Source organism: Quercus lobata, chromosome 3 (genome assembly GCF_001633185.2).
Source record: "Quercus lobata isolate SW786 chromosome 3, ValleyOak3.0 Primary Assembly, whole genome shotgun sequence".
In the NCBI taxonomy this organism is placed as follows: Eukaryota; Viridiplantae; Streptophyta; class Magnoliopsida; order Fagales; family Fagaceae; genus Quercus; species Quercus lobata.
In genome coordinates, this window is record NC_044906.1 from 68,549,359 (window position 1) to 68,565,704 (window position 16,346).

General features: G+C 33.2%; 1 protein-coding gene across 1 annotated transcript; it reads left to right on the forward strand.

The window, feature by feature from the left end:
* The first annotated feature begins 7,465 nt into the window (after positions 1–7,465).
* On the forward strand, positions 7,466–9,708 carry LOC115978724 (expansin-A1-like). Its single transcript, XM_031100569.1, has 4 exons — positions 7,466–7,602; positions 7,761–7,894; positions 7,992–8,304; positions 8,872–9,708. Coding segments are annotated over exons 1-4 (753 nt in total). The 5' UTR covers positions 7,466–7,600; the 3' UTR covers positions 9,176–9,708.
* The last annotated feature ends 6,638 nt before the right edge of the window (positions 9,709–16,346 follow it).

Sequence of the window (16,346 nt, forward strand, 5' to 3'; positions counted from 1 at the left end):
AAAAAAAAAAATAGTCTTTGACGGCAAAGACTTCTACTATAATATAGTTAATTCATGATTTGTTTTTGTATACGTTCATATTTCTTTGTTTAATGATTATACCACCTTACGCGGCCGTAATTTCAGGGTTCAATCTTCATTTTAAAATTTAAACAAAGCCAAAAAAAAAAATAATAATAATAAAATTGTTCGTATCCCTTATGCTAGTCAAGTCACCCCACGTGTACTATATCAACAAACTAAGAACGACCTGTAAAATGATAATCATTCATTCATTTGGAAGATAAACTCAAATCATATATGCTCATTTTCAAAGTCTTAATCAAACGCTTGAAATTCCGATTTGAGTGAGAATTTTTTTACAATATTTTTATGTGAGAATTCGCTGGCGAATTGAACTGTAATTTCTAGATGGTCAATTTTTGGAGGTCACTCTCGAGTATCAAGAACTGAATTGACCAATCAGAGAATAAATCAAACCCCGACTTGGAATGAAAGAAATAGCAAAGTATTATCCTCAATCTGATTTGCTTTTTGAAATTTTTGTTGTCTTCTTTGGCTCTGTTTCTATCTTCAGTGTTTAGCTGATGGGTATATATGTTACGAAAGAATCTGTCGCCAAAGAAAAATTCCAAAAGCAAAATCTTATGAGAAGCCAAATGGGTTTTGATTTTTTGAAGTAAAAAGAGAGAAATGCCAAATGGATTGCATGTGCAGCTTGCTACTATAGCCGTCTCTGCCGCTGGTAAAGGGCTTTAAAATCGTTTTTAATTGGCGCACATACATTCAAATTGCTTTTCTTTTCCTTTTTTTTTTAATTTTTTGGTTCAAAAATATATTTGTTTTCAATAAAGTTGACATCTTTACCATAATAAGACAGACATAGCCTTCAATTCCTGTCATTACCATTCAATTCTGCCAAGCCGTTCCTTATTTGTCGACGTAGCACCAAAAATAACCCCATGTAAATTGGTCAAGCAATAACCAAATGTTTGGGAGGTTGATTCATCATTCAATTGGACTATTTATTAAGGAGAAAATATCTGCAAAAAAGAAGAAGAAGAATTAAGTCTTCAATTTGCCCATGTAATTTTTTCCTTCATTTTTTTTTTTTTTTTTGAGACAAAACTTAAGTATAGTTATTGGTTAATTATAATTGGAAAAATTTAGTTACAAAATTGGTTATAAATATTCTACATATTTTGAAAATCTAACCGTTGAATTGAATGTTCTTTACGCTCTTAATACATATGTCAAATTTCGTGTTAATCGGATATTATTTAGTATATGATCTATAAACTTATATTTTATTTATAATTTTAAACTATAAAAATTTGCAATTTAAACAATTTATTGATGACATAGTTATTGATCTTTAATTTTCTAAAATTTTTGCAAGCATGGAAGATATTAAAAAAAAAAATATATATATATATATATATATAAAATCCAATGGTGAATTTGTCAAAATTTACTTCCAATAAAAAATATGTTGGTGTAGCCTTAGTCTATAAACTAAGTTTGTTTTCAAACGTTGCTCTTATATATTTGAAAATATTGACTTGCTAATAGCATGACAACTGGCAAGTGGCAATCATAAGGAGAGAAGTAATTGCGAAGGTTTCGAACAAAGCCTATATCGAAGCAAGACAATCCATTGAGGCAAATATTAAGATTTTCAACAACAATTGGAAGCAAGACAATTGGCATCAAAGTATAAGAAAAAGAATGCCACGTGAAAGTTAATTACCAAGGATCTGCGATAACCGTTAGAGGCCTCAAGTATAAATAGAATACTCAAGAAAAAAATACGACTCTAATATCTCGAATTGCTTAGACAGAAATAGTACACAACTCTACTGTTTGCAAATTGCTTAAATAGAAATAGTATTAAGTATATTGTATTTCCTTTTAGTTTTTAGGATCAATATTGTAAGGCATTTATGCAAGTAGATTGTTTTTACTTTATACTTTATGATGTTTATGAATTTCCATTAGATTCATAGCAAGTTATTAGTTATGCTCTATTTGTTTTGATATAAAATATTTTTTTTTGAATATATTTTTTCATTTTCAGGTGTTTATTTGTAGGAAAAAGTAAAACTAGTAAAATATTTTCCGTTGATCGAAAATTCTTTATAAAAAGTTGTAAAATATTTTATTTTAAAAAATTTGGTAAAACATTTTTTAAAAACACATAGTGGCTTACCCTCCCCATCTGGTCACTAGGTCACCTATCCAATGGCCAGAGATACCTCTCTTGTGACCAGTGCCTCCATTCCACGATCGGTGTCGACGGTTTGGTGTTTGGTGACTCCACTCCACAACTAGTACTAATGATCCGATGTTTGGTGACTCTGCTCTACGACTAGTGTTGATGGTTTAGTGGTCGGTGACTGCTTCGCAATTGGTGCTAGTGGTCGGAGACTCTGCCCTAGCGATAGGTTCTGGAGGTTCAATGGCAAGAGACATCGCATCAGCAATTGCTGCCAGTGGTTCGATGGTCGAAGATATTGCATCGACGACCAATGCTGGAGGTCTAGTAATTGAAGGCGTCTTTTGTCAAATAGTGTTGGCGGTCTGGTCACAGGAAAATACTGCTCAAACAATAATCAGTTTGGTTGTTGGAGCCATCGCTCTGATTGTTGGTTCTAACAGTCCAATCAACGAATCTCTTACACTAATAACTTCAGTGTTAAGCCATCAGTTTTGGTGGTTCATTTGAAAAATTTTACTTATCATACCAAACATTTGAAAATATTTTATTTCAAAACAAATGGAGCGTTAGTAACATATTATTTTACTTTCATAGTTCCATGTACTGCTTGCACCGATTTGCTTTATTAACATCGTCTTTTCGATCTACTCTATTAACATTGTCTTTTAATGTGGCTTTGAATCCTTTCTTGCAACTTAATAATCCAGTAGTTCACTAATTAGGCAATGGTCATCGATATGCTTTCCATCAATAACTATTGCTTGCATTGTCTTTTCAATAATCAATGTACTACAATCTACATTAATAGGTTAGAGTCCTCCTAACTCAAGCATCACTAAACCACATCCCTCTAAAAATTGAAATCAAGTAACTAAAAGCAAGGTCTTGACACTCAAAGCATTCATATTGGGAATGACATATGTCATATGTAGGGAAAATTTAGCATAAAAGCCCAAAACTCCCCACACATCCGGACTTGTAAAAATCAACTATTGCAAAAAAATTTGCAATAGTGCTACAGTGCAATTTTAAAGTAGAATTGCATTGTAGCTCAATTCTTAAAAAAAAAAATATATATATATATATATATTATTCACTTACTTTATCAATTCCCCTCTCTCTCTCACTGAGTTTTTGGGATTTCATTTTTATTTGGGTTTTGGGATATATTATTTTATTGTATAGAAATATTATTTTAATATGTTGTATTATAAAATAAAAGTTGGAATGCTAAATGCTCTTATAAGTTGAAATCTTCATCAAATCAAACAGAGACACCTAGAATAATGGTATCAACCTTACAAAACATCTAGGATGACTTTTGGGGCTTGGTAGCAGTATAAGGGCCGATACTATTTATTTTGCTTAAAACTGAAAATTTATTACTGAAAACACCGTATCAAAATAATTTTTAAGTTATGAATAGTGTCGTGAGACCCAAGATTTATCTAGAAATCTGCGTTTTCATAAGTTTGGCTGGGTTGTGAACAATACCGTGGGACCCAGCCAAAAACTCAAAACACAATATAATTCCTAGGCAAACGCATGCTAAGCCGCATAATTTAGCTTTCTCCTAACTCAACTAAAATTAAAACTAGATAATGACTTTAAGTTCAAGTGAATTACAAATAATAGTGATAATGGACTAGTCAACTCGTTCTCCTTTTCCTTTCTCAAAAAAAAAAAAAAAAAAAAACTCGCTCTCCTTTTGCATTCAGACCGTCAATCTGCATCCGGTTCTCTGCAGCAGCAACTTGTAAGGCTTATAGAAAGGCAGATGCCCCTTTCTAGAGATAGACGCATCGACATCAAGCTTGACAATGCATGTAGGTGGGGTTTGTCGATTTTTAGGTTCATGAACTCTATTCAGTACTCTAGAATCCTCACTAGCAAAAACCAACACATATTCCTTGCCGCTTGAAATTTAGAATGGAGATCGACACCTGAGATAGGTCATCCATATGTCTGCAGCATCCACATTGATATTTTGAAAATGAAAATCATATCAAACAACAATTCTTTTGGTCAATATATGTTACTTCTTCAATTAAATTCAATGGTGTTAGTTGCATTAGTCCTTTGTCAAAGTTTTGTATTGTTTGTTTGTTTTTTAAATGTTCAACTTGCCTTGTTTGATGTGTGTGCTTATTTATTTATTATAGTTATTGCAAATATACTTTGCTTTTGACCTATGCTTGTTAAATTGGGTAAGCACAAGACTATTTTATTTATTTATTTGAGAAGTTAAGACTACTATTACTAGAATTGTAAGGTTAATTCAAAGTTTTGAATTGAATTGAGTTAGACACACCGACTATCTATCAGGCAATGCTTTAGAAGCAATATTTTTTCCACTTACATAATAGTTAATTTCATTAATTGAATTCATATATCATTTATTTGAAAGGAATAAACATTACTCTTAAAATATTGAATAATTTTGCATCAAATCTCAGTCTTGTTCATCCTAATAAGCAAAAGCACAAGACAGAATAAATTACATGCTGTCAATTCAGATATATCATATATATTACTCGATATGGCCGTAAAAGTATTCTGTCTCACATATATCTAAACAAAACCTGATTAAAAGTTAAAAGTATGCTTCTAGTTTCCACCAAAATGTTACTTCCAAGTTTTCCAAGAACTTGGAAACCTTATTCAGTGGGAAACCTTATTCAGAGGGAGAGAAAAGTACCTGCATGGAGTGTTTAAGACTGTCTTAAGCCAGAGTAGATTCCCTAAAAGTATGAGTATAGTCCAAAGTTTACAAAACCAAAAAAAATTCAACTATTGTGTTCTTAATTTGTGTGTTTTGTTCTTAAGTATTTGGCTGTTAATTAATACGATTGGAACACTAATGCCGAGAATCGCGGTAGTATCATCTCGTCAGTCAATTTTTAGAATCCAGGGTTGTCGTTTTCCATGCAGATCTTATCTTTATTCATTATTAATTCTGATTATCCATCAGTGTTTGTCACTATAATGTGCTTAACCATTAATCACCCATTAAACAACTTACGTAATTAAAGAAGTCGTCAGACACAAAATCCAGCTAAGGTACTAGTACAAATTATTGCTTGATGAATCACACGTAGAACCCACACATGGCTTTGATTCTTTTTTTTCATTTTTTATTTGGCCGATCTTAACGCGTAAGAAGTACTTGAAGCTATGAGACTGCTGCGCAAACGCTTCACATGATGTTTAGCAAGAGTTGAACGGTTTGAATAATAACTCTTTAACGAATGTATTTTGCTCATGATAATAGCTCCACTATTTAGTGACTTGAGGTTAACGAGTCCACCGAAACTTTTTTTTTATTCAACAAAAAAAGGGTACTTGAAGCTTGGGGGGAAATTTCCGAATAAATAAAGGGTTTCATTTCAATGAGATTAAAATTTTAATAGAAATAAGAACATAGATAAAAATGTCATCACCCACGTGAAGCAACCTCAACTTTCTCTGTGATTCACTTTCATAGTGTCATTTCCCTGATAAGTGAACGTGTTCAGTTGCATTTGGACCGTTCAGGATAAGAAAATGGACCCACAGAAACAGAGAAGGTTAAGGCTGCCTTGTAGGGTAGGCTGAGAGTTTAAGTTTTGGAACCATGCACATATGGCATTTAATGGGAGATTTTGAAGAAAGAACAACGAAAATTCTTTCTTTTTATGCAAGTCAGAAAATACTACTACCTATTTAATTTGTTTACCAGAAAAGATTCGGATATTAACTATGAACTCTACCCACCATCCTTCCCCAAAGTCCTATCAGACGGCTGTATCATTTTCTCATTTATCACACAAGGTACTATAATGTGGAAATATTGTGCCTCTATAGTCAAATATTTATAGCTTATTCAAATGCTAAACAATTATGCAGAAAATAATTATGTTTCAGAAGCTCAATTATATAAAAGGATTGATAGAGAAAAAAAAAAAAAAAAAAAAAAACTCAAACTCATTTCAAAATTTCGAAGAATAACACTAGAAACTAAAAAGAGTTTCATTCAGTATCCCTGTACACTGGACATGATAACAAATCGATGCATTTTATGTACTTATTTTATTACATTAGACACGATACTCGACCGACACGTAGTCAATTTAAGAACCGTCAATATCTAACATTCGATTCAAGCCATTCTAAGCCCTTTAAAGAGTCTTCAAAATTCTTTAAATAAAATAATGAAAAAGAAAAAAAAGTTAAAGGGGAGATAGAACAAAACTACAAGAGAGGGAAAAGGGTATTTGCGGCAAATGGGGGATGCTTGCATGTGCGTATGGAAGTATATTAGCCATCATAGCCAAAAACCACTATACCCCACTTGGATTTTTTGGATTTAAAAAAAAAAAAAAAAAATTCCCACAGTGAAAGCTACAAATCCACGCGTTTTCGAGCCAGAAAAACTGCCTTTCAAGTGCAACCCCCCAACAAAACCCAAAAGTCACTTGAAAATTTCACTATTACAAAACGGATAATAGCTTAAGACTTAAGAGTATTCACAACATCTCTTTGTTTGTTTGTGTATAATAGGAAAAAAAGAAAAAAAAGGAGAAGAATGGTCGATTGGAATTGATTCAGTTGGTATGGCTCGAACGTTTTGTCTAAAATGTCTAGATTCGAGTCCAGTTGTCAATAGTCCTTCTTACCAAACGATCTATAAGTCCAATGTAAATTCTCTTTGAAGCCTATGATAATTGTATAAATTTACACTGACCTTATTCATTTTACAATTAGTTATTTATGAAGATGATAATTATTTTTTGACTGAATGAAGATGATAATTATTATTTGTGGAGAAAAAAACAATTAAAAAAATTTAAGAAAATTAGGTGGTGTTTGGTAAAGGAGTTTAAGTAATATTATTTGAGTGTTTTTGATATACATGTGGATGAAAAAAATGTGTGAAAAATTGAAAAAATGTGTAAGTGTGTTTAAAATGCTCAAAAAGTTACTCAAAATAGGCTACCAAATAAGCCCTTAATATTTTAATAAAATAATGTAAAATAAACAAAATATATATAAGTGTGTTTGAAATACTCAAAAAGTTGCTCAAAATAAGCTAAGGCCTTTAATATCTTTATAAAATAATATAAAATAAATAATCGCATTTTGAAAAAAAAATGGAAAAAGATTATTATGTTAAAAGTGACAAATTTCTTAAATTCTTTTTTGTGCAAATGCTTTAATATGAAGCGGTTTTTTGTTCCAACACTCTTAAAAGTTGGAGTTAGTTGTGACAGTGGCAAAAATGGTCCCTACCTACCTCCATCCCAAAGTTCTATATAATGGCTGCTACCCATGTCTAATTTCCTTCACTCAACTGCCTAGCATTTCCTCTCTCGCTTGTCTTTCCTCTCAAAGATTCAATTTTTAATGTAATCATCTTGACTCTCTTTAGTCCATTTCATTTCTAACTAAAAGGCTCACTTGAGCTAAAACAACAAACAAAAGCAATGTTGCAGTTTTTTTTTAATATGGTTGTTACAAAGAAAGTTAGTACTAAATGGTTCACTTATTATTACTTTGTTTGTAGGAAAATGGCTTTCACCGGGTTTTTCTTGGTGGGTTTTCTAGCAATGGTCTCATCTGTTCATGGGTATAGTGGTGGAGGTTGGACTAATGCTCATGCTACCTTCTATGGAGGTGGTGATGCTTCTGGGACAATGGGTATGCATTATGTAACCAATAAAGTTCATTTCTTTTAGTACTTAAAAATTTGTGAGGCCAAGTTTTGCTGATGCATTTGTTGGTGAAATTTCTGCAGGTGGAGCTTGTGGCTATGGGAACTTGTATAGCCAAGGGTATGGGACAAACACTGCAGCTTTGAGCACAGCTCTGTTCAACAATGGGTTGAGCTGTGGGTCTTGCTATGAGATCAAGTGTGTGAGTGACCCCAGGTGGTGTTTGCCTGGCTCCATTATGGTTACAGCCACCAACTTCTGCCCACCAAACAATGCTCTTCCTAACAACAATGGGGGTTGGTGCAACCCTCCCCAGCACCACTTTGATCTCTCTCAGCCTGTCTTCCAGCACATTGCCCAATACAAAGCTGGAATAGTGCCTGTGGCTTACAAAAGGTAAGGCTTTTATGATGATTTTAAGCTTAAAAACTTTACCTTTTTCTAAGGAAATGGCAGATCTCTGTCTCTCTGGGGTTTTCAATTGAAAATGACTTTCACACCTCATAGTTATTCCTTGTTTTATGGTCAAGGTTCTGCCTTTGTTTGATTTTGAAAGGGTTTTGCGCCCTTCATAATTTAAACTCAGAAAATACTGTAGTGTTTTTTGTTTTGCTTTGTTTTTTGGAATAAGACTCAGAAAAGAAAGTGTAGCAGCATTTTCCTTGATTTTTTGAGGCAGTAAAAGTTGTTTTTACCCCCCTTGACACAAGTAAAAGTTCAATTTTGGGCACCTTGATGGCCCTAGGGGTTTTGGTAATTTTCTAATTTCCAAAGCAACAAACTATTTTTTTTTTAATTGAAGATATAAGTATAGAACTCAAAGCAACAAGATTTATTTTTTTTATTTTTTGACTTTTTGAGTTTTGGCCTCTTGTGCTTTCATTTTATCATTTATGTAGGTACTGTAATTCTGTAAAATGTTACCTAACAACATTTTTTCTGGTTGGGTTTTTATTTTTGTAGGGTACCCTGTAGTAGAAAGGGAGGCATAAGGTTCACCATCAATGGCCACTCTTACTTCAACCTTGTCCTAGTCACAAACGTTGGTGGTGCTGGTGATGTCCATGCTGTTTCCATCAAAGGGTCCAGAACTGGTTGGCAAGCAATGTCAAGGAACTGGGGTCAGAACTGGCAGAGCAACACTTACCTCAATGGCCAAGCCCTCTCATTCAAGGTCACCACCAGTGATGGCCGTACTGTGGTCTCTAACAATGTTGCTCCAGGTGGTTGGTCCTTTGGGCAGACCTACAGTGGTGCACAATTCTAGACACAGCAAACCCGTTTGTGTCTTTCCTCTTAAGTTTTAGCCTAATAGTTTGCTAAGGATTATATTTATGATTATATAATATTTTACTAAGTACTACCAAATTAGTATACTAGGATATTAGATTTAGTATACTAAATTTGTGGGGTCAGCATATATTGGCCTCTCTTTGGGTCAGAAATGTGAAGGGCTAATTTTAAATGGCTTTTCATCATTTTAATTGGACGAAATTGTTCTTAAGGGTACCCATGGGGGACCCTTTTTGTTCTTGGGGTCTTTTTTTTTTGCTTCTGTTATATGTAGCAGAAGATGGCAGAGGTGGTCTTTTACCACCCGCCAGTACCAGTAGTATTTGAAATAGTTATATCTTTAGGATCAATTTTTGCTTTTTTTGTTCGAAGGTCATTGTAACAGCTTCTGCTGACTAAAAATGTTGTCCTGTGGTTGTTATGTTTGAACCGTATTGGAGATTATTATAAGTGTAAATTTCCATTTTCTACTAGTAATGAGAAGGGTTGCTAGTTTATTTTAATTGATATCTACCATTCTTCTCTTTCTTCTTTGCTTTATTACTTTGAGAAAAATAATTATCTGAAAGTGAATTCAATTTTATAATGCTCTCTCAAGCCACCTAACTAATAATAATAATAAATGATTGTTGGTAGAAGTTCACTTTAATTTTGGGGTACTGTGTCTTCTCAAAAAAAAAAAAAAGGTACCGTACCCCAAGGTAGAAAATCACTTTAAAATTGGGGTATTTGTAAACTTAACCATTCTAGTAAAAAATTCACAATTGTGACCCCAATTGTAACAAACTTTGTAATTTAACTTATGCAAGTAACATGAGCATAAAATTTTAGTTTATTAATTTTATTAGTCAATTGGGTTATGGAATGTAATTTACAAACTTTGTTACACGTATGATGCCAAGTCCAAGTACAAAAGAGAGAGAATAGTATTAGGCTAATATTGTGGAAGGCAAAGAATTTCTGCAAGTTTTCTATTGGGCCAGCCAAAGCCCACAGGCCGAATTTTTCATTTTTTGAGATTCAAATTTAGTGAAGCCTCCCTTCAAAATATGTATTGAGGCCTACTTCAATTTGATTTATACTCTACATAATAACTCATGAATAGATTAAGCAAAGTGAAAATGTCCTCTTTCTTTCATGTTTCTGCTTAAGCATATAACCCAATTACGAGTCCTTAATTCAAAAAAAAAAAATAAATTATAGCTTCTTAATTAGTGGGAAAAACTAGTGGATTAGGAAATGTTGGGCTGGCATATAAAACCAAATTTTTTGTCTATTGGGCCAGCCAAGAAAAGCTTGGGGAAAAGCTCATGGGTTGGAGAAGCAAATGTCTGTCCTAGGCTAGTAGAAGCACCCTTATTAAATCAGTAGCTCAAGCTATTCCAAATTATATCATGTATTCTTTTAGCATGTTAAACAAAGTTTTTGTGACAAGCTTGATGCTCTGTCTAGAAGATTCTGGTTGAAGTCTAAGGAAACAGAAGGCAGATTTCTTACCTAGAGAATAGAGATTATGGGAAAAACTGTGTCATCCCAAATGCACAGGAGGTATAGGCTCTAGAAAAGCTGAAGGTTTCAATAACACTCTGTTAGCCAAGCTTGCTTGGATGATTGCTTCCAAGAGAGACAGCTTATGCTTTAAGTTGCTGAGGGCCGAAATACAAAATTATGCATGAATGGTTTCACAAAGATCCACCCAAGTAATTGGGTTGGGTTGCATGTTTGAAAAAACCCATCTTGATAGTGAATTGGGCTTTACTGGGTTGGTCTTGGGCTCATATTTTAAACAAAATGACTTGACATTTGAGTGTTTTTGGGCCTTCCTTTTGTTTCAGCTATGGGCCCTATTTGAGAGCTTTTTAAGTTTCTTTTTGGATTAGTAATGTTTTCATTTTTTTAAAGCACATCAGAAAAATATGAAAATACAAATAAAAACAATAAAACAAACCTTATAAAACCAAGATCTAAATCCATGATCATCAAACATTGCAATCAACCATCTATGGTTAAAAAAAACCATCAATCATCTCAAACAACCATCAATCGTCTCAAACATACACAAATTGAAAGGGACAAAATCCATCGGATAAAGTGGAATAAGGTGATTTCAGTGGTCAATAGAAAGCACTTTGGTGTAAAAAGGTGCCACGTGTAATAAAAAAGGGTTGGATTAGGTATTATTTTCAGGTGAGATTTTCTCACATCTAACACTTCACCAACCTGAATTTTTTAATTTAGAACGTCAAAATTGATCAACCTCGACTTGGGGTGGGTTTTTTTAGTCATTTTGAATAGCCCTTGAACCTGCATGGTTCATAATTGATTCAAGTTTGGATGGTGTTCAGAATTATGTTCCATTGAAATGCACTGTTTAGGTGGTTTTTTTACCACAAAATTACTTAAGGGTTTTTTGTTTTTATATTTTTTATAATAGTTAAGTTGGAAAGCTTTTATTAATTTTTATTTGGACTTACTGTTGACGTCATTTTTTTACTTATCTATTAACAATTTGCTATGTTAACAAGTGCGAAAAGTTTGGTAAAATTTTTTGTAATAAACTTAAATTTTTTGTATTTATAAACTTTCTATTAGGTTGGGTGGTCTCAAGAGGTGCGGGTGATTATCTGAAGAGGAGAGCATCTAAGATAATTTCTCCAAGAAAACAAGAGAAAGTCTTAAGTACACAAAGAATTTGACAACAAAATTTACATTTGCCGAGGTAGCAGTCTGTAATTGGTGTACCATAAAGTGAAAATGATGTTGACATCGATTATATTTTGCTAACTCAACAAATTGCGAAAAAAAAATTCTAGATTTGCTGTGTTTGTGGCGATGCTGGGAAAACAAAAGAGAGAGACAAAGTATCATCTCGTTGGTAGTATTTGAATAGTTTTGTAGCAGAAGATGGCAGAGGTGGATTTTTACCAGTAGTTTTTGAATTGTTCTTCATTTTTAGGATCATTTTTACTTTTTTTAAGGCCATTGATTCATTGTAACAGCTTCTGCTGTCAAGGAAAGCCTTTTTTGTCCCCAAATCTTGTGCTTTCTGCCTTTCTTCTTACACTGATTTTATTAGTTTCTAATTTTCTATGCAACACAAACACACGAATATATTCTGTTGTCTGTATATATTCTTTCTGATGTACAATGAATTCATAATCGGAGAGTACATAAATCTCCTCTCTAAGATTACTGGAATTAATGAACAGTGTCACTAGCAACTTGCCATCAATCGCATCTCTATAAATTTTAACCTTCTGTGATTCATGTTTGTTCTCTTTGTTGTCCAATTCTATCAGCTGGAATTGTTTCTAACCACTTAGTGCCCCTTAAATACTCATTAAGAACATATGATGCAAAATAAGGCGGCCTTTTCTTTATATGCTCCCAAACTCACATAATTAAAACAGTGCACTAATCTTGAGTAATCCAATTTGCTTATATGACACATAATGAGTCTCAATTTAGTTTGTTTTAAGTTCTCTTTCTTCTTTGCTGATCTTTGACCAGTGCCAGCTCAACTTTTTATTGAATTGTCTTTGCATGTTTTCAGATTTTTGTATCCAACAAGTGGTTTGGTGCTATTATTTTCAGTGGAGTAATGTTAGGGACATATAAAATAACACAATTTTTAGGTTCATAGATGGTAGGATCTTATTTGGAAATAATCATAGTGGTATGGTTACCTTTTCTATAAAAGACGATGTCTGATATAAAGTTCAAATCTAAAGTACTCCCTGGTCATATCACCTTGATTACATGATTTTTTGATTGATGAATATCCCATTTGGGCATTATTTATATATGCATCTTTGTTTTTTTGCCTCATCCAAGACACGTGTGTGCACACACCACACACACATGAATATCAAGGTCGTCAAAATTGGGGTTCTACGTAGAATCGTGAGAGGTAGGTGGGATCGTTGATTGTAAGATCCTACATTATTTGAGAAAAAAATACACATTGATATGTTAAATAATCACATAAATTATACATTTATTGATATAATTACCATACATTACTACATCCATTTGTAAGCATCATTTAAAGAGGCTAAAAACCTCAAAACGTGACACTCTATTGAGATATTTTTTATTTGGGTCCAACTGACACTTTCTCTGCATTAGATTGAAAAACTTGGTCTATTAGGATTTTATTTTTCATTTGGCTCCAACTAAACCTTTTGTCAAGTTAAAGAAGATTACAAGAAACCAAGGTTGTTTGGGATTGTTAGAATCGTACAATTCTACTAATCTTGAATGATCGCAAAGATCCTTGAAAGATCCGAATCATTTTAGGCATGTGGGATCGTAAAATTGTAGGATTGTAGAATCCAGATTGGAATTTTGACAACTATAATGAATATACACTGAATTGATAGTTTTGAGTGAGTGTACATGGGTGAATTTGGGGTGCTCTCATATTAATTTGCGGGTTTGGCTTATCTTTAATATTTTTTTAATTGGAATCTCTTCTATATCACTTACTAACTAATTAAAATGGGAGATTAAAACCCATTACTACTTGTCATTGTATACTTAAAACAAAAAGAAATGTCTAATTAAAAAAATACTCGGTTATCCAAAAAAAAAAAAATACTTGAGATAAGCCGAATTCACCTGCCACTGAACCTGGAATTGACTGACGGTATGGTGAAACCGCCCACCTAATGGGATATTGGGTTGGGTTGCATGTTTAGAAAAAACTAATCTTATAGTGAATTGGGTTTGCTGGGTTGGTTTGGGCCCATTATTTTAAAATAAAATTACTGGCATTTGAGAGTTTTTGGGCCTTTTGTTGACTATGGGTACTAATTTGAGAGCCTTTTAAGTTTCCTGGGCTTAGTAATGTTTTCATTTTTTAAATCACAAGATAGAATATGAAGATACAAATTATTCTATTAACCGGTGTCTTTAGACAACTGTTGTTATACTATCTTAGAAAATTTTTAGTACTACATTTATGGGAAATATAAAAAAATTTCAAAAAAAGTTAGTTTCTATTTTTGAGTAGTTAGTTGCTTTTTAATTTTTTCCAAATTAAAAAAAAAAAAAAAAAAAATTCCAGCCTTGGAAATCTGGGGTGATTATTAAGTGGGCTTTTAAAACTTCCAGCCTTGGAAATTTTGTGGTCGCAGGTTGAGAGACAGCATTTGATTCACAGGCTTAAGTATAGGATCAATCTTTGTAATATCCTCTATTTTAAATTATTTTTTAGAGAGTTGGATGGATACTGTTGTAAGATTTATTTCTTCTCTTTTTCCCTTTTATTTATTTATTTTAATTTTTGGGAGAGAGAGAGAGAGCTGTATGGACTATGGAAACTGTTGTAAGATTCATTTTATGGAGAAATATAGATGGGATGAAAATGATATACGTACCTTTAACATTATTTTTTCTAATATATGGTATGTGACTTGCCTTTAAACAAGCTGAAATTGTGCATATGTTTAGACTTTAGACTGTATCACAAATGTAGTAGCAGTTTTTAGGGACAAAAATTATGTGAGGCAGGGTTTTGTAGTCATCTTTTTCTTCAAAATTCCCATAAGCATTGAAAAATTGAGGAAATTTTATCACCGGATTGAAGATGTGGACTTCCAATACTAAGATCTGGCTCTATTTCTCTAGAGCTAGAAATAAATGTGGAAATGCAATTACCGGCATTCGAGTTTACATTTCCGTAATAATTGTGTCCTATTTGTAAAATTAGTGTTCATTGGATGGTAATTAGATTTTGGAGGGATTTTTGTGCCACATTGTCCCGGTTGGCTTCTCAACAATGGGAGTTGAGCCACATAGGTAGAGGGAAAATGACTACAATCTAATACAGTATTGTTTTTAGTTTTGATGCAGCTCAAATAGTCCCAGAGATGATTCAAGCCAGCAACTTTTCTCTTCCTTCATGTGATAGAACAAGGGTTGCGAGTCCTCAAAGAACATCCTGAAGTCTCCCAACTCTTGGTCGAAACCAAGCGTTGATGCAACACGGCAAGATGGTAGAACTTGTGTATTTGTTATCGCGAGGATGAGAGAGATGAAGTCTTGACAGCTTGGGTCCAGCATATGGCTGCCAATTCCGTAGAAGTTGCTGAGACTTTTTGTTAGTTTTGTTAGACCACACACTTCACTGTAACTTTTGTCACAATTTGATGAATTGATCGATTGTGAATAGTGAATTATTACTTTCACATAAACATATAACTTTTTCTCTAGCACTCACAATTGACTATATTAAAGTTATAGCACAAAAATCAGTTGTTCTAGTACCATAAACTTAGCCACAACTTTTGCCATAAATTTCCTACGTGGCTGATTGTAATTAGTTGTATATCATTTTTATATGGCCTCACCACTCTTTTTTCATCACTCATGGTCAACCAAGTAGAAGAGTTGTGGCTAAGTTTGTGGTACTAGATTTTTTTGTACAAAACTTGTGTGTCCACTTTCTTGGTTTTTACAATTCGTCTTGCGATAGAACGCACATTGAAGGGAAATGGAGATCAGAACCTTAATTCAAGAGTTACAAGGGGTAGTGGGATTTAGACCTTTGATGTCTTTGTTAAAAATACTAAGAGATGCCAACCAGTTAAATTACATGCCATGTGTTTTTCTTAGCAGTAGAGATTCTTACTTCCAGAGATTGGGGATGATGTTCAATGGTTATTAAAAGCCAACCCAAATGTTTCCTGTGAGTTCAATTGGATCCCAAGGTTGTCTTTTAGAGTAAATTATTTATTGGCCTAATGGGGTTTTTCATTTTGCTGGGAGTCTCACCGTTTTGCCTCGGGCTCTTGAGCGTAATTTGCTCAATCTTCAATAGTGCTTTTGTGCCCTGTGTGGACTCTTAGATGTAATCTTTTATGTTCCTACTATTTAATTGAGATATACATATTCTTTTTCTTTTTCTTTTTTTTGATAGGAAGATATTCATATTCTTTGAGCGAAGAAAAGAGAGGTAAGTGTGGAGTTACTTTAGAGGATTGTTTTTTTGTTTCTTTGGTAAAATGTAATTGACTGAAGAGAAGCTCAAAGTGTGATCGAAGAAAACGTATGAGAAAAATCAAAATTTGCAAACTAGAAACTACATCAGGATTATCTACAAACATCGAAAAAACAATTTTTTTTAGTATAATTAATTTTTT

What these genes read in the sequence shown, in the direction of transcription:
- LOC115978724 (XM_031100569.1), top strand. An exon ending in TGATGCTTCTGGGACAATGG is followed by an intron (nt 7,895 to 7,991) that starts GTATGCATTATG and finishes AAATTTCTGCAG; the next exon opens with GTGGAGCTTGTGGCTATGGG. An exon ending in GTGCCTGTGGCTTACAAAAG is followed by an intron (nt 8,305 to 8,871) that starts GTAAGGCTTTTA and finishes TTATTTTTGTAG; the next exon opens with GGTACCCTGTAGTAGAAAGG.